A 23,169-nucleotide genomic window follows, 5' to 3' on the forward strand; every position below is an offset into this window, starting at 1 on the left:
TTGCGGTAAACGTTGCAATTTTAAAATAGACAGCAGTCCAGTATCGAATATGATTTATTGCAACAAAGTCGACGAATTAACTGAAAACTTAGTGACAGCGTAGCTGCGGTCTTTCAAAGTATGTAACACCATAAACTGAAATTTTTCACTTTCGTGCTTCTACACACTGTGATAATGTACCTGTGTTTGTGCATGTGTTGTATTTCAAGGTTCTGTTAGTCCAGAACGATAAATGTTAAATATTTGAATGCGAACGTCTGTGCTCGGCATGGCCATTGTTTGTGTTGAGTTATTGCTAGCTGTATAAAAAGTATTGTTCGTGGAATAATTTCAGAGCTTTGACTCTATGAAAATGTTCATGTTAATTTGTATTTTTGTTTTATTATTAAAGACGGTGTTCGTGATAAATCAAGAATTGTTGGATGTAGTATGGAGTAACTACTTTTGAGGTTTTAACTTACCGATACGATCCTCCCGAAATTGGTACTCAAGATAAGGAAAGTCAGTGGTTTCGGTTGCTATTTTGGGGTTATTTATTAACCAGTAAAACGGTTTGAGGTTCTTAATTAGCTCGTTTCATAAGAACAATATTTGCTATGAATTTTTAATTCCGACGTTTCACTCCTGATTTTCCGTTGCGTGTTAGTCTCGAGCTCGGTATTTGAGTTCATAAGCCATATTCAATATCTGAGCGCAGTTGTTGATCTTCGGGATCATTTTCGTTTAATAATTGAAACGGTAAACAGCGTTTAGGTTTAAATTAAATCTTACAAGGTTTATTCCGATTTCTTAAAATAATCGTTCCGCTTAAAGCGCAACAGCAACAGTGTAACAATGTTTTGCTTCTTGGTATACTATACAAGATTTTTGTCTTAAATTGTCTTTATCTTCAAAAGATAACATTGTCTTTTGTGACTGTGACGCTTCTTTTAGAATGTTAACGTCAGACGCAGGCCGAACACGCTTATGCCAGAATTTACCTAACATTAAAGCAGTCGAGTTTACCATCATATTTGGTCATAAATTTCACTTTGGTTTCTCCAGTCGATACTATATTGTTCCAGCGGTATTCAACGGTTTCACCCACATGGATTATCTGAGCAATATACCCTGCCTCAACCTGTTTATTTTAAATGTGAAGTAAAAGCTGAAAGGCGCGCCAAGAAATAAATATCGAATTTATCATACGAACCTAAACAAATAGAGTGGTGAGGAAGTAGGTGTTTATGGATTCATGCATCAAAAATTCATATAAACGTGCGCTTTTCTTCAAATATATCAACACATTAGATTAGTGCATGTCGCCTGTTTCACAAAAATTTATATCAAAAATAAAAGACACAGCGTTGGAAATACGAATAATCAATACTTTGAATGGGGAATAAGAGTAAAAATGAAACGGTCGATAAACAAACAATTTAGTTTTAGAACCCATAAGTGCATCAAACAAATAAACTCAAATTTTACACATATTTTACTTTCCGATCGATAGTTCATGAACCGTTCTCAAGAACATCTAATTTTCTTAATATCCAACACGTTTTTTTTTACTGAATTACGTCAAACTTTTTAGAACTGCTGACATAAAATTGATCCTCTGAACACAGTGACGTTATAATTAGCGTTATATTATGCATGTTGAAACTAGCATCTTTACCCCCACCAGAAAGTTGATGACGTTACGTCAAAAAGTCGCTTAGTTAATCTTGGTAGAGGAAATTTCGCGTAAATAATTTTATAGATGTTTTTAGACACTAGAGCCGGCCATATTCCAAACTATAAAAATTCCGCTTTGTTAATTAACAAGGCATTATTTATGCAACACTATAGTCAATCTAAGTACATTACTAAAGCTTTTAAGGGACAAAAAACGTGAAACGGTACACGAGGCGTTGAAGATCGTTTGAATAGTGCAAGAAGTTCCGCTCTATGCTAAGAACATGCTAAAGCTGTGTTATGAGGAATGCGATCGAATCACCGCTTGTGTAGCTGTTCTGTAATAATTAATTAGCGTGCTAGTTGCCAACTTATAAGCGCCTTCACAGGATATAATGAAATCCTGTTTTGGGACACTATGCTTGTCTGTCACTAAGATAATTTGCTATCGTTGTCTGCTCGTTCCGGTAATCATGTTAATTTCTCGTAAAAGGTACATAAAAAACAACTTCGAGACAATTTTAACTTTATTTTAAAATTCGAAACTTATTTTTTAATTTGTTAAGAAAGAAATCATGGTTGTGCCACATACCTGTTGTCAGGTTTTTACTACAAAGGTAAAAATTTTGCCGCGCATGGCTGCAGAGTTTTTAACTAAATGTGCCTACCCCCCTTAGAACGTAAAGAGGGTATTAACCTAAATATTAGTCACTGTTGAACTAGGGTATGTCAAAATTAATTGCACCAGGTTAGTGTCAACGTCTGAATGTGAACAATATCAACAGCTTTAAGAAAATTTATTAAATACGTACGTTTGCCACATAAACTTTGCAGCTTAACAGTTTACATTAAAATAATGTTCTACGCAATGAAATTTTCAAGTTTTCAAATTTTTTTAGTCATGTATGCAGTAGTAACAATGTTATTTATAGTAATAAAACATATCTTGGGGCGCGGAAAGTCGGAAGAGCTGCTTCGAGCGCCTAGTTTTATTTTTGGGTGCCGCCGTAAATTTTTAATGATTTCGCGGAAAGCGCTTTTCGCTTCGTATAAAAATTTCGTTGTGTGAAGGAAATTGTAAGTAAATGTTCTAGTTTCCCGTGGAGGTAAAAATATTCAATTTGCTTTGCACATCTCCGAAGTAATGAATTTCTTTAGATCAGTCAATCGTAATGCACCAAAAGAGACCTGCAACATTATCACTGTAATTTACATCCGTCCGCGGCGATAAATTTTGCATTTGATGTCGCATATATAATTAAAGATAAGAAAAACTGTAATATTCATAAGGTAATTAAACACAGCCGTTAAATATGCATGGAGCAAGGCTGTCGTATTGTATTTTTGTGTAAGAAACTATGCCACCGACAATACATACATTGCCATATTTCTCAGACTTGGAGGCTCCGACGAACACAGAACACTTCATATTTAATAAAACGAGACAAGATATAGCCACTTTAACTAATGTGAGCTAAAAAATTTCATCTCTGCTGACCCAATTTCCAATTAATTTCCATTCCATTTTATTTTCCAACTTAATGCACTATCAGTTCTTTTGCGACGTTTCTACAAAATTGGGGTCAAATAAGGATCTTTGTTTACATATTTTTAATCCGTTGACAGGACACTGCGGTCATGCTTGTCACTATCTATTGTTGCCTATAATCCCAATAAAGCTCGCCGGAGACATAATGTACGTACACGACAACGACAGTTAAGTCCATTCGAACGATTGATATATTGTTAAATATTCCTGAACGTCACATACTTGAATTATTACTCTCGAACCTAATTTACGTGTAACAAAGAACTTCGTTACGTTACCCAAACCTTCGCCAGACCCTAGGTCGCATGTGAAGGGCGGCAGTATCAATAAAAATATGCAAAACAATACCGTGAAAAAACAGCAAACAGAATTCGTTTATAAATCACGGCCAATCTACGCCACCATCTAAGACCACTTCCTCTCATTAATACGCCAAAAACATTTCTGTCACTAATCATTGGCAACTGACGCTTCGGCCCTTTTACAACTACTGAGAGAATTTCCAAACTTTAGCCATGAATAGTTGGTAATTAAAATTTAAGGGCAAACCAAAGGACGGATTTGTATTACGTTGTACAAGAAAAATGGTGGCATGTGTTCCCAGACGCAAACGATGACGCACACAGGAAAAGGGGGCGCAAAAATAAAACACAGTTTTGAAAGAATCCTTTTATTCACAAAAATTAACAAGAAACAACCGTTAATAAGTCTCCAACAAAGCAATTTAAATAAACAAATAATAAATAGTTCTCTCTCTCCAGTCAAATCATGTGTGCATGATATGTTTAGCCTACCATGTTGGCATCTTCTCCATGTCAATTTTTTTTGTTATTGCGGGTGTGTGGAAGTATTTATATATGCAAATAAAGAAAAGAATTCAGTGATTTGTGTCTAGTTCACGAAATATATAGTGAGTGAATATTCGAGAACCATGAACAAACGTTATTTCCGTCATCATTTATTAACAACCGATACATCAACAATTTTCCAGTTACTATTTATTATTTAATAAAACCGAGCGCAATCATTGTATTGTGAGTGATTATTTAACATAACGTTTTTTCACTTGTAATTCAAACTAGCCTAACTGATTGCTATAAAAAGAAATGATTGTTATGTTTGTATATATTTAAGTAATTAGCTAAGATTATTTTGGCTTAAGTAAAAACGTATTAATACAATCGTTGCACAAAGCAATTAAATGCTTCAACTTTCCAACATCATGCTTTCCGAAGCTCCATTAATGTCAGTTTGATATTTGAATGCGCTCTTTTTTATAACATCCCTTTGGATTTCATCAATCTCGCAAGATTTTTAATATTACTTTTATTTCTGTTTGATCTCTGTACGTCTAATCATAAAGTAGATATAATGATTAATGTTGATGTAATTTGACCATAAATGTCTTTGGAAATGAAAATAAAACGACCTTTCAGGCAGTCTTTCAAAGTTTGATTTCTCCAATTATTCTAATTACATTATACTTTTAAAAGGTACTTACAAAGAGAGCCAAACTTCTTTCTTCTTTTACTTCATTTACAAATCCAAACTTTTTGAGTCACAATTTTTATGCAGCGAACTCACTACTTTGTGGATTGACACAAAGATAAAAATCTGTGAATAATTGTTTTCAAAACTGAATTTTTGCGCTTTTCGTTTGTAACAATTATAGGTGTGAAAAAATTTTGATCGATAATTTTTAATAAGCAGCATCTTTATGTTTAAGAAATTTCAAGTTAAGTACATTACTTTAAAATTTAGGAAATATCAGCGAAATTGATTTGATGAAGAAAAATTGTGATTTTAATAAAGTGTACTCTTAAAATTCTTTTGAGTTACCTGTTCCTTCAATGCCCAGAGGAGCTTGAAATTTATTCGTGTTTCAAACATCAGATATTGTCATTAATAAATCGCATTTTATTAAAATTCCTTGAGTTCTGAATTTGATAACGTCATCTCGATATATTAATAACGACAGATACTTCTTTTCTTATTTCTCATTTATTTCTGATATCGACTAGTATGATATTGGATATAATTTTTCCTCCGATATTCGAATTTTATCGTTTTGTTTCACGTGAAAATTGCAGCTACACGATTTACATATTTCTACAAAGCAACCTTTGTTGAAACTTGTATTTTCAAACGCTTACTTTGTTTGCAGTCGTTAATTACAGATAGTGTGAAAAAAATCGCCAAAATAATCGATAAAGTCGAAAAAGCCTGAGTCATTGCGAAAATAAAACAACTCGTATTGTGAATGCAACATTACAATTTCGGTCTAAGCGAAGAATCGAAGATACGTTATTGCGAGCCCGGAATTAATGATTCATTTAATGGATGTCAACTAATTACGAACCAGCACGCAAATAGATACAGTTTAGTCAAAACAAATCAGTATCGAAAAAATGATTTAACGATATAACGTTTTTTCGGTATTCGGTCTTTTATAAATATTAGAAGCACAAGAAAAAGTAAAGTAAAAAAGTCAAATAAAATATGTATCAACTTATTAAAGAAATTGTAGTTTCAATGTCAGCAACATTTTAGCGGATCAGTATACTAATTTTGACTAGTACAATGTATCACTGCAATGTCAGGTGCTTATTTTTATTTTACCATCTCTCATGACATTTTCTTGCTTATGTTTATCCAGTTGAGTTAATTATTTAAGTACGTCGCTGTTAGCTGAGTAAAAATCCTGGCACTTTTTTAAAAACCAAGATTCGCTTTTTATTATTTTTTTCTGTGGTTCTTATGGCATCTGCAGTTCTTTGTAAAGACGATATAATGTGGAAGCGAACGTAGTTAGGTGGCGAAAGGTTGGCGGAAACGAATGTCGTGTGTATTTTCCCGCCAGCGTAAAGGTTTTGGGATCAAGTTGACAAAATTGCAGATCTGGTGACCTTTGTTTCTCGCTATTAACCTTTATATGCATAATTGTAATTAATTAGGCGGCGACGCTAATTTTTATTTAATTACCCTGTTTATAATCGATACCCGCTGATAAAGTAAATGGATTGGGCGAAAGCCGATAATATTATGGTGGAGGCGCCGGGTTACAGGCGCGCTTTTTTTTGATAGGGTGATTTTGGAGGAATCTAGAGTGCGTTTGAGAGGTAAATGGAGTGAATTAGTGGCACAGTGGGTAGAAAAAAAGGTTTATTGGATGGACTCAGCAAGTAGCTATGTTGATTAGTGGATATTTCGTGTAAATCAATATTTGCTCGGCAAACGATAATTATTATTGCGGGCACAGTGCTGCGTTCACATCAAATATTATATTCCGGTGAGCAATAAATTCAGCCGTCAGATTTCTCGGTCGCATAAACTTCAGTCGTGCTGAAACGTGTTTGGCACGAACTGTTTTGAGCAGTGGTCTCGGTCTGCAACCGTTCAATCGGTTCTCTTCTCGTTTAGTTAGGAACTCGAACCGGAAAGTGTCAACACCGTTCCGAGATTGTTAGTCCTTTTTTCCGGCTTTGATGTGCGCTGATATTGATATAACAGTTAATATAATTGCTGACTTTGTGACATATCGGAAGTTAATAACGCTGTTTGGAGAGCGGAGGTCTGTGAGGTAGTGTAGACATTTATGGTTGTTAAATATAGGGATATGCATTAATTACTTTGACAGGGTAAAATGTAAATATTCCGGCGATCGCTGTTTGCTCGATTCATTACCGTGTCAAAAATCAAAGGCTTCATTTACACTAATCAGTAACGTCACGACAAGGTTTTTTTTTGTCTTCGTTGGCCCAGCTGAAATGTTCAACAAGACAATCGTTTATTCGTCACATCCTGATAATTAGCTTCCATAAAATTAGAAAATTAATTTATGCATAACGCATGCAAGGATATCGATTTTGTTGTTACTTTACTTAAAATTCTGTACAACAAATGTTTCAGACAAAATCACTATTGGGAGCTAATGATGTCGTTCAATCGATTTTTTTTTATAAAAAATAAATAAAAAAAAAGTGTAAAAGGCCTTCTGTGCGAGGTTGTTTGCGATTCTGCAATTACAAAAAGTGGCCTCTTGTGAAAAAAGAGCAAGACGGAATTGACTTAATGGGTTTACAAGTCCCAAATGATAGCTGCATTAATATTCATGTCGTGATGCACTTGGACAGATACCGGCTTGTATCACACCTATCTAATTGTCTAATGGTTCCCACTCCGTAATGCACGCACATCACAGGGCTTTCGTGGATACCGGCCTTCTTCTGTGACGAAGATCAATGTTGCAAAGTCAGGGCTGCATATGTCAATTTTAATAGAAGTGGAGAGCGATTTGTTTTAATTATCATTAATGGTGTAAGTTCGAGTGCGGAACTTTTGAACGTGTGCTGCCAGACGATTTAATATTGAATTCGTATTAATCATTTTAAAACGCCCTGGAAGTGCAATTTTGCAATTTCGTTAGAAAAACGTTCAACATTGAAGCGACAGTGTCTGCGCACAAGAAATCGCATTTGAAAAATGATTCAAAGAGATTAAAAATTTTGCTGGAAGTCGCGATTGTTGCCGTTGGAGGTGATTTACAAAATTGTTAGTTTGTTTCTGGTCGTAATGAATGTAGCGCAGAGTTAAGTTTTAAACAAGGAGAAGCATATTGGGCAATGTGGTGAATGTAAGTTGCATTAGAAAATAGCTCCCTGGGTTATTCCAACGCCGGAAGCAACAGCGATATCTATTTACTTTTACCTTGGAAGGTTCTTGCAGAATACTGCAAATAACATGAAGTAAAATTGTTTTGTGGTACATCGATTAATTTTTTCGTCCTGGAGAGAAAGAAAATTATAATTTGCTTGTTAAAGGCCTGAAGCAAGTTTATATAACTGCACGTCTGACCCCTTTGAAATATTGTCTTGGGATTGCGACAACGACGAGTAACCCTGAAGTCCGCAACATGCTATATGTTCATCACTTGACAGTTCCGCCTTTATCCGGTTTTACAATGGATTTTTCGTCGATTCCAAAAGGGTTCTGCTATTGTGATAATTAAAAAAAGTTGGCGTTGAAATCTCGGGTACGTCGTAGGTACGAGGGAGCAAAATATGTAAGTTCGAGCATCCGGCGGATAATGAAATGAAGATCAAGGGAGGCAACGTCATGCACGGTATCAGGCAATGGGCTAATGATGGCCCTGAGCCGGGCCTCTATTACTGAGTGCCTCAATTTCGCCTCGGGTTCCTCGAGTCCGTTTTCGTCTCGAGATCTCAGTTCGGCTTATCTAGCAGTATCAAATGCGCGTCTCGTCCCACCCTGTCGCTGTTTGTCGTAATTCGGTAAGTTGCAGCTCAGTGCACGTACGTTATGGGTTTGAAGGAAGAAAATACCGACCGACCGTAATATAATGTCGCTTATCACAGAATTAGAAAATTCGCCAATATAACTTTATAAAATATTCGATGAAGCCTTGTTTTCGCGGTAATGGGAAGTTTCTTCGGAAGGATTGTAAAATTTGCTTGGCGCGGCGGCAAAGAAAAGAAAAGAACGCATGAAATTGTGGAAGTGCATTTTGTTGGAAACTTGCGGTTGTAATCTAATGAATAAATCACATCCAGTGAAAACAAGTCGTAAACATTTTACGCTTTGACCCTAGTACGTCGACAGCTACATTTAACATTGATGAATTGCGGAAGAGCGCGTGAGATCAGAGTTAATACATCGATAGGTCAGGGATCGACGAGTCGAGCAATTGGTTTAGATGAACAGAAGGAACACCGCGTGTTGCAGGTGTCTAGACGGAGCACAGACGTAATCTGCGGCGTGTCTCAAGGAACCTGTCGCGCCGCGGACACGTCGTGCGCGCGATATGTTGTGTAGCGTCGTCATATTAAGAGCGCGACAATTTGTCCCGCAGCAGAACAACAAAACAACAAAAATCTAGAAGACAACCAACCAACCAACCATCCATCCATCCAATCAACCAACCAACCAACCGACCTACCTTGCTTGTTGTTGGAGGAGGGAGTGCTGTTCGAATTGTTTTGATTGTTGATAGTAGTTATCTTGTTGTTGGTTGACTCCAGTTTGGCAGGAACTGGCAGCGGTGCTGGCGTGGACATGGTAGTCATAGCCGGAGCCGGCATCATAAGTGTCGACATAGTAAGCATCTTCCCGGAGCCAAAGGCCCTCGACCAAATCGTCTACTTTTTCTAATATATAAGTTAGATAACTCTATGTATCTGCAGGTACGAAGTCTCACTGAAGTGTTGCACTATGTATGTAGTATCTAGATCGACATGTTGTCCACTACTGTCCGGAGCGGGCGCTCAGCCGCGTGGCCCGCAACTCGAAGACTGGAGGCCGCGCGCTCGTCTCATGCCGTCGTGGGGGTGGTAGGGCGAGGGCGCGGAATAGACCTGCACTGGCCGTGTAATCGCGAGCGGCGGGCGACTCCAACTGCCAACTGCGGCCCGGCGGCGGCGCTTTCCTGCGCGCCACTTGCCTGCCTCCGGACGGCGCGCTGGCGCGCGCGCCTCCGACCCCGTCCGAGTCGCTGGGGCCCTCATCTGGCACCACGGGGACGACGTCTCTGGACCTTCAGACCCCCGTCTCCGGCACCTTCGCTCCCCGCTGTGTATTGTGCCGCAGCGGCTGATCCACCGCATTGTCACATTCAGGGCATTACATGCTCTCGATCCGCTACAGAACAGAATCCGCTTACTGTCACACGTCACGCTTCTATCCACGTAACACTGACGAGAGAACAGATGTCGTCTTCTGCTGCCTTTCGACGTTTTTTACGCCACCGAAACATTAAAGCGCCTATTGATCTACTTTTGACGTTCCGCGATCAAACGCTACTTGCCTGCCCATCTTAACGGAGCGCATAGGTGGTCACGTAACAGGTGGCCGACACACGGCTGGGCATATCACCATTCCGCATAATTATGCACGCTCAGCTATAAACCGCACAAACGCATCTCGAAAACTTTTCTCCGCAAAAAAAACACCTAACTTTGCTTCAATAAAAAAGATACATCCATTATACAAGTCATCGAGAAATAAACGATGCGATCTTTCATATTTACAGATAAAAAGGTAGATCGCTCCCCTTTGTATTTTCCACGTTCCATTCTCAGCATCTACGTACCTACTACGTTCAAATCCTTTTTTTTAATACCGAGTAATTCTAGTCGTTATTGACTCTAACTGTAGCAACTTCCTGAATTTTCTAAATGAATTCGTTTCCTTTCCTGAAGCATCTGTTAGTGATTCTAGGAAACATTTTATGCTTATTTTATACATATCTGAGAGAATATGTAGTTCATTCATTCTTCGAGTACAGCTTCAATGTTTCTAAGATCTTCCAGTTTTCCATTTCTATCCTGTTATGCAATATCGCATTCAGATAAATAAAAAAATAAGAATAAGAACTAATCAAGATTTGCATTACGATATTTAGGACGTCCGATTAAAACTTGGAATAACGCAAGTTTCTTTCCAAAATACTATTACAGTCAATTACTTGACGTTACCGACTGCTGTTCCCAGCTCCTTGGCCCTAGAAGTAGCATTAATGCAACGTCTAGAATAGAAATTGACTGTGAATCTAGTGTATTCGTGCTCCTTGTAAAGCGTGTATTTAAGTCCTGCATTACTTTGACATAATTTTGTGTGATGACACTATTTGAAAACTTTAATTTCAAAAATTTAAATCACAAAAACGTATTAAAGATGAAGTGTTTTTTACAGAGAGCATTGTTTCCATCTATATTTAGTCGTTCGTTTCTCATTGGAAAAATATTTGTGTTTCTACGTTTAAACACTTCAGATTCTTCACGTTTCTGAAGGTCTATGACATTTCAATGAAAGCTCTACACAAGATATTTATGAACCTACTGAGAGCTGCCGTCTCCAATTACATTCCGTGCACATCCAGAAATAGTTTAGCACAAAATCAATTTCTCAACAGTGTGTCTACAGTCAATGAATGTATTGATGTAGTAGTAAAACCAATAGTACTAGTACTGCTACTCTCGCGTATACTGTGTGATTTTTAATTTATTAATTTAATAAAATCAGCTACCTTCGATGAAAAATAATCACCTTCGTTGCCCACAGTGGCTGCAGCAAAGGGATTTGTTCGAAACTAAATATGTAATGATTTACAATTTCATAGCAGCTCGAGCGTACATCCACAATAACTGGGTGTAATTATCGTGCGCTTTTGTAGGCGCGTCGGTCTGGGATCGACTCTGCAAGAGCTGAAAGCCAGGGGTGCACTACCACTACGTTCAAACAGAATACAGAATCAGGTCTTCTGCCCACTGCTAGCGTAGCAATGTCAATTTCAAATGTCTATACTTCGGCAGGTATTGGAACCTTCTGTGCATGATAAGTGCTCAGGGATAAACTATATCGGAATTCTATTCAAATTTAGGAATTTTTTATGTGGTACATCCTTACGCAACACGGGTTCGTCAGCGCACAACTTTTACCCTACCGGCGAAATCCTCTAATTTGGTCTCGAGTAACGGTTCAGCTCAACGAATGTCAGAGGATTCACTCAAGATATTCATTAAGGATATTAGTAATTGCTTCCACCGTTTTCAATATACACCTACTACTAGAAATTTATTTTATGTATGACAACTTACGCAACACAAATTTCATTATTTGCATAACTTCTCTGTCGTGTTTTTAATGAAGATGATCTTATTTCTCGGAATGATTATGTAACCGTAAATTATCTGTTTTAAAAGAAAGTTTCACAACTCTCGACGTGGTACAGTTTTTTTAAAGCTGTTGGTTGAACCTAATGTTTTTCTGCAAAATCTTGCACACGAGTGCCAAGTTCTCTTACATCTATCGGAACTACTTATCATCGTATTAGCACTGAAGAGACAATGATCTACTAGGTAGCTAAATGGTGACTAGAATGTCGCTTATTCTAGCCAAGAAGCATTTGTACGTGCTTAATGGTCGAATTATTTCGACATAAAAGGTCGAAGTTAAGCATGTACTGATAATATACAGCGTAAGTCTAACTGTTACCTCACCTTATTTCCTGTTGTCAAAATTGAACCTTGTCAATCAGTGACATTTCATTTCAATCAAAATTTGTTGATGAAGTTCAAAGTGACATAGCGCCAAGCGTTTGGATCAGATTTGGCAAAGAAAAATTTCTCAAAATTAGTTAATTCTATTACCTACCCAAATAGTATTTGTTGGTCACGGAGTATATTTCGCTCTCTGACCTTTAGAAATAACTAAAATAATATGATCTAGAGTCCGCTTATATTTACTACGAACGGTTTTGGCACCTAGTTAGAATTAGAGTTGTCGCTAGTGTTTTACAGAATGCTACTTAATCAACCAGTGAAGGGTACTGTCGTTTTAATTTTAGGATTACACCAATCTACGGGCGTCTACTTTTTAAATAAAAGACGCTAATTAAAGAGATAAAAGCTTCCGTTAGTAAAAAAATACACCAATCAATGAAAAAGTTGTTTTGTAAAACGCCTTGTATCCGAGGGAAAATCGAGATGTCTCTCGGTTTTGCACAGTGATTCTGTTTGCTTAATTTATGCAACAAAGGTAAGTGATATGTATACATCGTTCAATTATTAATCGCAATGGCGTTGTGTTTATTAAATAATAAACATCAAAGTAACATTTCATGTTTGAAGAAATTTTACAAAAGCGAGAAGCTCTGGTAAATTATGAATAAGGATTTAAAATAAATATGGATTCGAAATTTCGTTCAGAAAGCTGACAAGAATTGTGCAGACGATGAAACGATCCGAACGCTAAATATTCATTTGTTTAGTGTATACGGGAATCTTCTTGTCGTTATGTTAAACTCAAATGTGCTTTCATTGTTGTAAATTAAAAGCAAAGAAAAAAAGCCTAATGAAGTTTTTATTTCGTGAATGCGGCAATACCGTCGAGTGTAAAATGACAGAAAAGCGACTAATGTAATCGGATAAGGCAACGCTCGTGTCCTCTGCTACTCAGCAATTTAAGGCTTCTTATCGAGGTTAAGGTATATGGTAAACAAGGGTCGTTAATAGGTCTTTGCCAATCAGTGGCCAAGCCAAACATTAGTTTCAGCTTACTAGACGAGAATATGCGAGCTTTCACCCAAGCTATGCGGCACACACCTTATTGCTTGGTAAACCACATCTAATCTGCTTCGTCCAGTCTCAGTAAATTATGCAGAGGGAGTTCGCGCACCTGCATTCGCTCGATTTGTTTGCCATCACCTCTACAGTTCCTATTTAAACATAGATAGAACAATGCGCTATAAAATTATTGAATTTCCTTGTTTTTCCCGCATTTCTGAGAAGCTTCTCGACTTGTAAAAGCAAATGCAAAACATGGTATGTTTTATTTAAGTAGCGCTACGATTACTCGTTTTCAGACTTAATGCTGCGTAGGAGTCGTTCCAAGGGAATCCTCTACTATATGACATTCGCTTTTAATCTGTTTATATATCAGAAGTCTATTTGTAGATTTCTCGACTTCATATTTTAGCTTGGGCTTATAAATTAAGTGTTGTGATTGTTGAAGCTTGATACCCGACTGGTTCACGTTTGGAAAGCTAGATATGAGGTATGGACAATTGGCAGAATTTCTATTGAAAAAGTGCTGATTACATCCCTCAGCGTTGCTACAACATCCATTAACTTTGATAAGTTCGACTGTAACATATACAATGGTGATTTCCCATTAGTTATTGTTGTGGCGCTATTTTGCGCAGTGCAGGTGGAGCACGATGTTGTGACACGTGGTTATGTTTTCATTTAATGTCTGTATTATATCATGTTGTGATTATGTTGTGTCAAAATGACGCGTATAATGTTTCATAGGACACTGCACTACTTACATTCACGTGTAACAATTATGCCAGAATTTTTCCCTTTTCACACCTCTAACTCTAAGTAATCCGTAGAGCAAACACAAGAAAGCGGTATCTGTAAATGATAGAGTGACGCCTCCCTTTGATATTTAAACGAACTGACAGCGTTATACTGGCACACGATGCCTTTAAGTCAACTCATGTCTAAAAGACGGGTTTGCATTCTACACATGTTGAATGTATTCCTCAGGTGGAACACACATTGACCGCAAACCTTTCTTAAACGTCTCCTCAGAAGAAAACTTTCACAAGCACACCTTTGTGCAATTATTATTAAGACCTTTATGTGTTGCACAAAAACCAAAATGGGAATTAAACTTCTTGTGACAATTACGAACCTTTGGCGAATAAGCGCATGTCGTGGTTTTTTTTATTAAGCGTTCTAGTTTAATTACTTTGGCTTCGTTTCTGACATACATGTTTCAATCCTCTTGTTGGTTATTAGAAATAAGATTTATGTTATTTACTAGGAACTGGAACAGTTTAGTGGGCGTCTTAGCGTCATCTTGAGACGATATTAATTAAAGTTAGCAACTTAGCGCTCTTATTTGTAATTATTGTCATCACTTTGTGCAAAATGACTCATGGAGATGGGCCGGAATTTCAACCTAAAACAAAAGCTCTTCATCGAGCCAAACTGAACCGCTCTAGCGCCTATTTACTGGTCAATTCTTGCTTAAACTGAACTGAAAATTCAGTTGCAACAAAAGCACAGTGTGTGAAGCGCTGTCTAAGGCAAAGCATCGTGTATAAACGCGAGGGAAGTTTTCGCGGGTTTTACTTGCGGTGGTAAACACGATATTATATGTGTTGTTGTGGCGGAAAATTTCAAGTTTCGTTTACGTTAAATGAGGTGATCCGGTAATGGTTAACTTCTATAATCTTATTAAAAGCGATAAAATACGCCAGTGCTGTGAATTTGCACACAAAACATAACACAAAGGTTATAGTTTCCTTCCCTGCATTTTTGAGGTAAGCGCTGCACTTTGAGGCAAATTGTAATCTGATTATAACGTTTTTTTATATATCACCATAGACGACAACTGCTCTTGTCACAATCAATTACCAGAAGTATATATTGTCATTAGATTATTATTATTATTAGTCCTGGGTTTGGTTTATTAATAGCTGTGGTTCATTGGTGTTGAGTGCCTTTAGTTAGTACAGTTGATTATTGGTGTAAGGACTATTGGATTTTCGCAGTTAGGCTTCCAGGCGTCCCCGAAGGGATTTCAGCATCAAGAAGCTTTTCACTACTCACGGTTCCAACTTAATGCGAACACACCACGGTCGAAGCCAAGATGGGACTTAAGATTTACCCTGAGAATCCCAGTATTTATCTGTATAGTAAGCATCCTCATAATTGTAGATACTCGTAAACCCTTGCCTTTACCTGTGCTTGCGATCGTCACCAAGCCTTAAGGTCGTCACCATGCTTGAGAGGCAATCTCAGCATAACGCAGCCCAGGGATGTCACTTAGTTGAACCGCTTTCCTCATAAACGGTTAATTTTTCTAGGGATCAAATGCCTAGGATCTATAAAAAAGAATTTCATAATCTTTCAAGCAAACTTGTCCATGTGGAAAGATCTTAAATGCCAACGGAATAGGTACCAGTGTGGAAGTTTGGATTACTCTAAATCCGATCGCGGTTCCAGATAGCAGTGCCTTCTCGTAGCCTAAGAGATGCTATGCGTTCGAATGGGAGACCTATTGAATTGTAATACAACACACCCTTGTACTTCGCCCTTAGGGATCTAAAGTTTATGAAGCCCAGTTTTTACAGCATGACTGTTGGCGTCCTTAAACCAGATTAGCGTGACCTATTCGTCTAAAGGTGTTGGAAATTGATAGTCAGCAGTTGTTGAAAGGCAAGAACTGATGTATTGAAATAAAAAAAATTGGTAACGGTGTAGATACGTGGGCTTAAAATCGGTGGGACGTAAATTGCCTCAGCTGAAAACGAATTTGTAGGTAAAATCCCTGCACATAAAATGTTTAACGTTTGTTTGTTTGTTGGACTAAATAAGTGGAATGAAGTACGACCGGAGTTGGAGCCGCACCGTAGTGTAAATATTGTGCAAACGAAATGATAAGCAACCGAGAAAATTAAAAGTTGTGCGTTGAGTAGGAGTAACAGTTGTTTGATCGCAATTTGCGTAAAAAGCTTGTGTCAATTTCACTTGTGTGAGGGATCAAACTCCATCAATGCAACAAGGGTCGGGCTTGATTTCGCTCTGAGTAAACAGCACAGGTTAAGTGCAACTGGTACATGTTTGCACTCATTCTGTTTCTGCGTATTCACAATTCCTAGGTGTGTACTGCAGCGGTTACGTCAAGACGTCGCTCGTTCAACATCTGCGTCCTCAATCTACCTATATACTTCTTTATTTGATATTTATAGATGTATCTTCAGGACGCGCTCAGGATTCATCCGGTTTTAAGGTCGAGTTTTATGCCCTTCTTGCCCACCTCTCTCTCCATAAATATTCGTTGAAGTAATTCTTAAAAAACGAGGCTAATTTGGCATATTCCATTAGGCCGGGCAAGAACATCGATGATCCAATGTATCATAACAGGGCACATCGTATGAGCTTTAATGCGTGTTAATAAAAACCTGCATGAGGCCGGGCTGTTGTTGCTTTTGCTCGTATGTCCTCATTGTCGTGACTTTACGTGCTCATTTATCCTCATTCCGAGCTCTCATGAAAAAATACTAATTGTATTTATCCATTTGAGTTTGTTAGTTTACACGGTCCTACAATACACCTAGCTTTGCATACTCCCCCAAATAGTTGCCACCGTTAAATCCGTATTAACGTAATTACACTTCAGAAAGGCACTCGCACACTTGCGAATCACATCCGTTACTATTATACGTGAATATAATACAGCACAGTTCGCCGGAAAATGAAAATATTGTCAGTGTCTAGTCCAGGAAGTAATATTACAGTCTCGCTTCTTCTAAAACAATTATTACACGAGATTATTCAGACAATTCGTTTTTGGAATTCCTTAGCGAATGAAGCGAAATGTATTTCCACTACATTCAGAAACCGCAGCAATTTTCATCGACATTTTTCAACGAACAAAGCTTAAGATTTTTCTGCGAACTGTAGAGAATTGGGACTATTAATTTATAAAATATTAAAGTATTAGTATTCACAATATAATGAATGTCACTGCAATTTATACAGGGTGCCGCATCCAAGTCTGGATATAGGGAATTAACATGGGAATTGGTTTTTATTTTATAATATCTCCGCAGATCACTTTAAAGTTATTATTGAGTGATGCCTTTGTGGAGGTCGAAGATGGCTATCTGGCAGGATTTTTTTCAAATCGTTGCATCGCGCTCATTCACTGTAAAAAGGTTTTAAAAATCGTATTTTGAAATTCGCGGCCGATCCGAATTGTCGTACTGTCGAAGTTCGGCGATCGCGTCTTTTCATTAACCATGCAAAATCCAAATGTCAAAAATGAAATTAGAAATTATTCTCATCAGAAATCAACGAACAAGTCAAACTGAATAATTTTATCCAGTGTGATGATTATTATAGGACAAATTAAACGGAATAAATACACAAATTGATCCATTCATTCGTCATAGTGCGCGACCCCGTCAAACGAACCATCTCGAACTACAATCAGACCGTATCCAAAAAGTTCAAGATGAAGACTTCGAGCAGCTGGTCTTCCTCAAAACCCCATCAAAGCCCATCGGCTGCCTCTGAATGCAGATGGTCGTGAAGAAATCTCCAAAGAAAAAATTCTCAGGGCTTTAGATCCGGCGTTTGCACAGGCCAATGGGGCGGTGCAAACTTTCCATTCCAACATTGCGGAAAAATACTGGTTCAAATAAACAACATTTATGCGAGCTGTATGGCTGGAGATTTGGTCCTGGATGTAAAAGACCTGCTGCAGATGCCGCACCCTTTTGAGTCCCAGGAAGTATTTGCTGAGCTATACATATTATCCTACTTCTGAGCATTCAATCCGGATTCGATGAAAAAAGTGCAATGACATGATGTCCTAGAAACCCCAGTCATACACTGACAATTGCACGCCATTGATAACGAAGGTCATGGACCACGTGAGGGTTGTGTAATGCTCAAATTTGATCGTTCTGACGATTATAACTTCCCTTAAGACCAAATGAACGTCAGTAAAACAAATGTTCCTCAAAAACTCTCCGTCAGCCTAGATTCTCTCAAGCGTTCCTTCGTAAAACTCTATATGTGAGAAGTAGTCCTCAGGCTTCAATTTTTTGTCATCATGCTTTTTGAAATTCTTCTATCTCATCTGTTTAAGATCCCTAGAAAACGTCGTGCCCACCTGATTTTATGTAATTTTTATCACTTTTGAAAATAAATGTAACTTTATTTTGCGAAATATTATTTTTATTTTTGTTGTTGTTAACACAATAAACAAATAAAACAGTAATGCAAAAGTTTCTGAATCCCAAAACACATTCGTAATAGAAAAAAATACTTTAAAATGTTGATGAGTCAATGTTCTACATTTCTCTCAAAAATTTCCTGTAATGAAGATGCTTCCTGGAGGCAAAAAATCCATCCCTGCTTAACAAATGTAAAATCAATTGACTTCCAATCTTTAGTGATTCCAAAAAAAAAGGGTGAAATTTATCCAAATTACCTACTAATTAAATTAACTGTTGAAGAACATGCAGGCCCCCGTTTTTTCATCTAATCGCAGTAGAACATAGAATAACCTAATAAAATATTTTGTGCAGTTTGTGCATTTATTCCGTTTAAATTGACCTGCAATAAATCATCACACTGGATAAAATAATTCAGTTTGACTTGTTCGTTGATTTCTGATGAGAATAATTTCTAATTTCACTTTGACATTTGAATTTTGCATGGGTAATGAAAAGACGCGATCGCCGAAGTTCGACAGTACGACGGAACACTTCGCGACAATTCGGATCGGGCGCGAATTTCAAAATACGATTTTTAAAACCTTTTTACAGTGAATGAGCGCGATGCAACGATTTGAAAAAAATACTGGCCGATAGCCCTCTTCGACCTCCACAAAGGCGTCACTCAATAATAGCTTTAAAGTGATCTGGGGAGATATTATAAAATAAAAACCAGTTCCCATGTTAATTCCCTATATCCAGACTTGGATGCGGCACCCTGTATGGTAACATTATTGGTAAAAAGTCGTTGTTAATTTTCATTGATTGAAGGTCCAGGACATTAAAATTTGCTTCCAGTTTCATTTCCGGACTTTAGAGAAATCCATCGTTTTGGTTAAGCTTATGCCGGTAAGAAAATATCATGGCAGTACTTAGTGTATTAAGCAGATTTTCAAGTAAAAAAGTTAAACCGTCGTCGGTGTATTTTTGTAATCCCTGAAATAAGCCGGGTTTATTAAAATAAATAAATGAAGTTTCGAATAAACTCTCGCTTTTTGGTTGCCGTTGTTTGCAAATTAAAACACAGACTTGAAATAGTAATGAATTTATTGATCCGTACAGCGGGAGTAACAAAGCAACATTTAGTATTTGGTTGTGTAAAATAACAACTTTTTAATAAATATAGCAATACGCTTACATGCAAACACACACATCAGTGCACCCACGAATCCGAGCGTGCAGAACTCCACTAAACATACATTTCGGCGCAAATTTTTAATTAATATTTCAATGTTGGTAAACAGGTAAACAAACATTTTAGTGTCTTTTGATGTCGGTAACCGCTTTCCAGTACCATTTAACACTTTTGTGGGCAAAACTCGTAGCGAATTGGAAATGCCAAAAAACCGCTGAATATATTATCCGAAAACGTAAAAATGAAAGCGGAATTAATCAGCGCGTTATATAAAAACAACGAAAATGGGATTTAGAGTGAATTTGTTGATTTAAACTGAAGGCATGGCCTACAATCCGAAAATCGCCTAAGGAGGACTTCCGGTCAAAGGAAAAGCTCAGACGAGCGGTCTAATATCATACAGAGCAGAATAATTTTTTCGCGAAAAATCAGTGTTACGAAATATTTACATGAGTTACGAGATTTTTATGCATCAATTAATACCCGCTCTCGGAATTAACAGACTTAATTAGTAGCGCAAATATCAATCCGGTCATCAGAAACAGACAAACAACATCAAGATCCACACTCTGATTGCATCCATTTTTTGCTAAAATACCATCTTGTCCAATCAAATCTAAAAATGATTTGAAACTTTTTCAGAAACGACCAATTTCCGTTGACGTTTAAACTCGACAAATACTTCAATGAAGCGTAAATAAGACGTTCCTTACGTGAGTCTCGTTCGTCAACGGTTGCGTGTTGTGGCCTCGCTGCAACGAGATAATTTCAATACAGAGTTTGAAAGTTATCATCAAACCAAACAAAAAGAGTACGAGCTGCCACTGTTACTTAAAGATGTTTATGTTTGTATATTTTAAACGTTTGACGCCAAACTGTGGAGAACGATCCAAGTTTAACTGAATCTTCGATAATTTGTTTGATGTCGAAGCAACACAGGATTTAAGGTTAAAGAAGGTAGGACCTGTTACAGATCAAAGCATGCTCCGCTGGCAACTTTAGAGTGGAAAAGGATAAAGCTAAACTGTTAAGAGGTAGCTACGACAAGATTCGAGACGACTCTGTTCCTAACTAAATGCATAATAGGTGCTATATAGGTAATAGATTTCAATTTAAAGTTTTTTTTAATATCATTTTAAAAAAATGCCTAACTTCGACTGTTTATGTTTATACTTCGAAAGAATGAGGCTATTAAGCACGTGCGCAGATCAAAGAATGCATTTGTGAAAATGAAATTTGATTGATTTTGTCTCTCAAAGCAGAGGAGAGGATTGATTAATTAATTAAGCTATAATGGAGCAAAATTATTTTATTATTAACCGACATCCCTTACCATATCTACCTTTAAAAATCCTACCCTTTGATTGTCCCAACTTGCGATTCATTAGTAGTAATGCACCAACTTCGTGACGTCGCAGTTGTTGACGTCACAATTAGTTAATTGGTTTCAATTAATCAATTAGCGTTGAAATTTATAAGATCATATAATATTAGTCTTTCCAGATGTTGAACTGACGTAAAGGATCTTGCCATGCCATTTGAGTTTAGCTTCTCTACATGAAACGACAACGTGCAGTGTCAGTTTATTCTTTCGATCAAAAATTTATTTGCATGTGGAGATGTTTTAATGTCACTTTTTTTTCTGCGGATCAATTCAATTTCAAATTCATCGATGTTGATTCCTGCTAAAATGTTACGACGAATGCATGGTTGAGTTCGAAGAGACGAGGAAGGCCTGACTGATGAGATAATGTTTCCATAATTTGTTTTGTAAGCAGGCAATATTTGTCATTCCTTATCTACGCTGATTCGCCTAATTTTCAACCTGATCTAACTTGTCATTGTGTTTTTCATGGTATCCCCGCTAGAGTTGACATTGATTTCAAGTCAATCGTTAGCTGTGTGTTAAATTTTTCCTGTAAAGATTTCTGTAAACAAAAATTACACCCACAATGGACACTATACATTTTCACTACAGAGGAACACTAAACGTAGGTAATGTATCCACGCCCACGTTAAGCTCCTTTATGTAAAAGACAACAACTCGAAAGTTTAATTTATACGACTCCTACAAGGAATGAACCAACTAAGTCGTAACGTTAAAAATAAAAGTAACTCCCATGCATGGATATATGGTAAATTTCGTGGTTCAAAATGAATAGTTATCTTATTTTGAAATATGTGCTTGCTTTGGGTTGTCATTCAGGATTTTCTAGTTGGGTCGATATTGCATGCCACACTGAATATGCGTTCAAAGGGCAAATCTATAAACAACGCATCGCAGCGAAGCCAGGACAGTTGGAGCGACTGCACAATTATAAACAATACTTCCTGAACACGCTATCGCCATCGTCCTATCAATACTCCATTGAAATGAACTGTCACCAGTTTTGCAAAAACTGTACAATAAAATATTTACGCGCTATTTACGTTTGCTGGCATTCCATTACACTAAATAAACATTTTTTAATGAAACAATAATACACAAAAGACGTATAAGTGTGCTAAACTGAAAGCACTTGAGTAAATAGAGTGAAAAGAGAACGCTTGGGAGCTCTATTTTCCAAATATACTGAAAGGCGGATGCTTACAGGTATACAGTGTACATACGGTTCATATGCTATTGTTCCAAATGTTAATAAAATTCTACGTTTACAAACGTTTGTTATGCGGCAACGCTCATGATGTAGCGTTTTTTTATGGTCGAAAGGCAAATTTATATATTTGTGGCTTGGAAATATGAGTTTGCCACTAATACTGAAAATGATAAGGATATTTTGACGCTAAGCCGAACAAAAACCGTACACACAAATACATGATGTTACTTTTTAATATTTATAGGTAATACAGTATCGTTCCGTCAACGCAGAAAGAGTTAAAGCTTTACGTCACCAGCCATTACGGTGCGAGCTCAATAGTAATTAAATAACGCTGAAAACTTTTTTATTTGGTGTCATTTTCCGACATTATCTTGCGATCAATTTTGCCGTTAATCTTTTCATTATTGGTTTGAATTTGCTGCAGTAGAGTAAACTTTGTTATTATATTAGCTCGAAATTTATTTCATCACAATTTTTATGTATAGCATATGTAACTACAAACTGTTTAATAATAATAAAGAACGTAGTAAATATAAAAATATAGCTTTTAGATATTGTGTGCGGTGAACTAAGTCGTTACGGAGTTAGTGTTAGCCGTTCCTAAGTCATATGAGATAAGATTGTCAGAGATTTACTCGCAGGAAAATTATGATGGCAAGCCGGATATACTGTATCAACTGTAAGTAATATACTAGATGTATGTATATGAAAAGTGTTTTTCATAACTTTATTGCCGTGTTGTAAGCAGCAGGTCGTTATTTTTTAAAGAAAATTTGCAAGGCATTTTTACGAACAACCAGAGGTATTACAGAATTTTCACTATGATTGCGTTTTGATTGAGGGGTCTTAAGTTAAACCTAGAAAACAACAATAAGCCGAGAAGGGTTGAATACGAGTGATTTTCACGAAAAGT

General features: G+C 37.1%; 1 protein-coding gene across 5 annotated transcripts in view; it reads right to left on the bottom strand.

The window, feature by feature from the left end:
* LOC135141582 (cytotoxic granule associated RNA binding protein TIA1) overlaps positions 1 to 23,169 on the bottom strand; it is a 217,030-nt gene that overhangs the window by 51,652 nt on the left and 142,209 nt on the right. Inside the window, exon 1 of one of the 5 annotated variants that reach the window (XM_064072818.1) lies at positions 9,162 to 9,586. The exons of the other annotated variants lie outside the window; for them this stretch is intronic. Within the exon in view, the coding sequence (XP_063928888.1) occupies positions 9,162 to 9,327 (166 nt within the window). The 5' untranslated portion in view covers positions 9,328 to 9,586. Of the gene's footprint in view, positions 1 to 9,161; positions 9,587 to 23,169 lie in introns of those variants that run through there. 5 annotated transcript variants of the gene reach the window in all.

The sequence above is a fragment of the Zophobas morio genome, unplaced genomic scaffold (assembly GCF_036711695.1).
Source record: "Zophobas morio isolate AGI-343-1 ecotype UQ-CSIRO unplaced genomic scaffold, CSIRO_AGI_Zmor_V1 ptg000044l, whole genome shotgun sequence".
Classification (NCBI taxonomy): Eukaryota; Metazoa; Arthropoda; class Insecta; order Coleoptera; family Tenebrionidae; genus Zophobas; species Zophobas morio.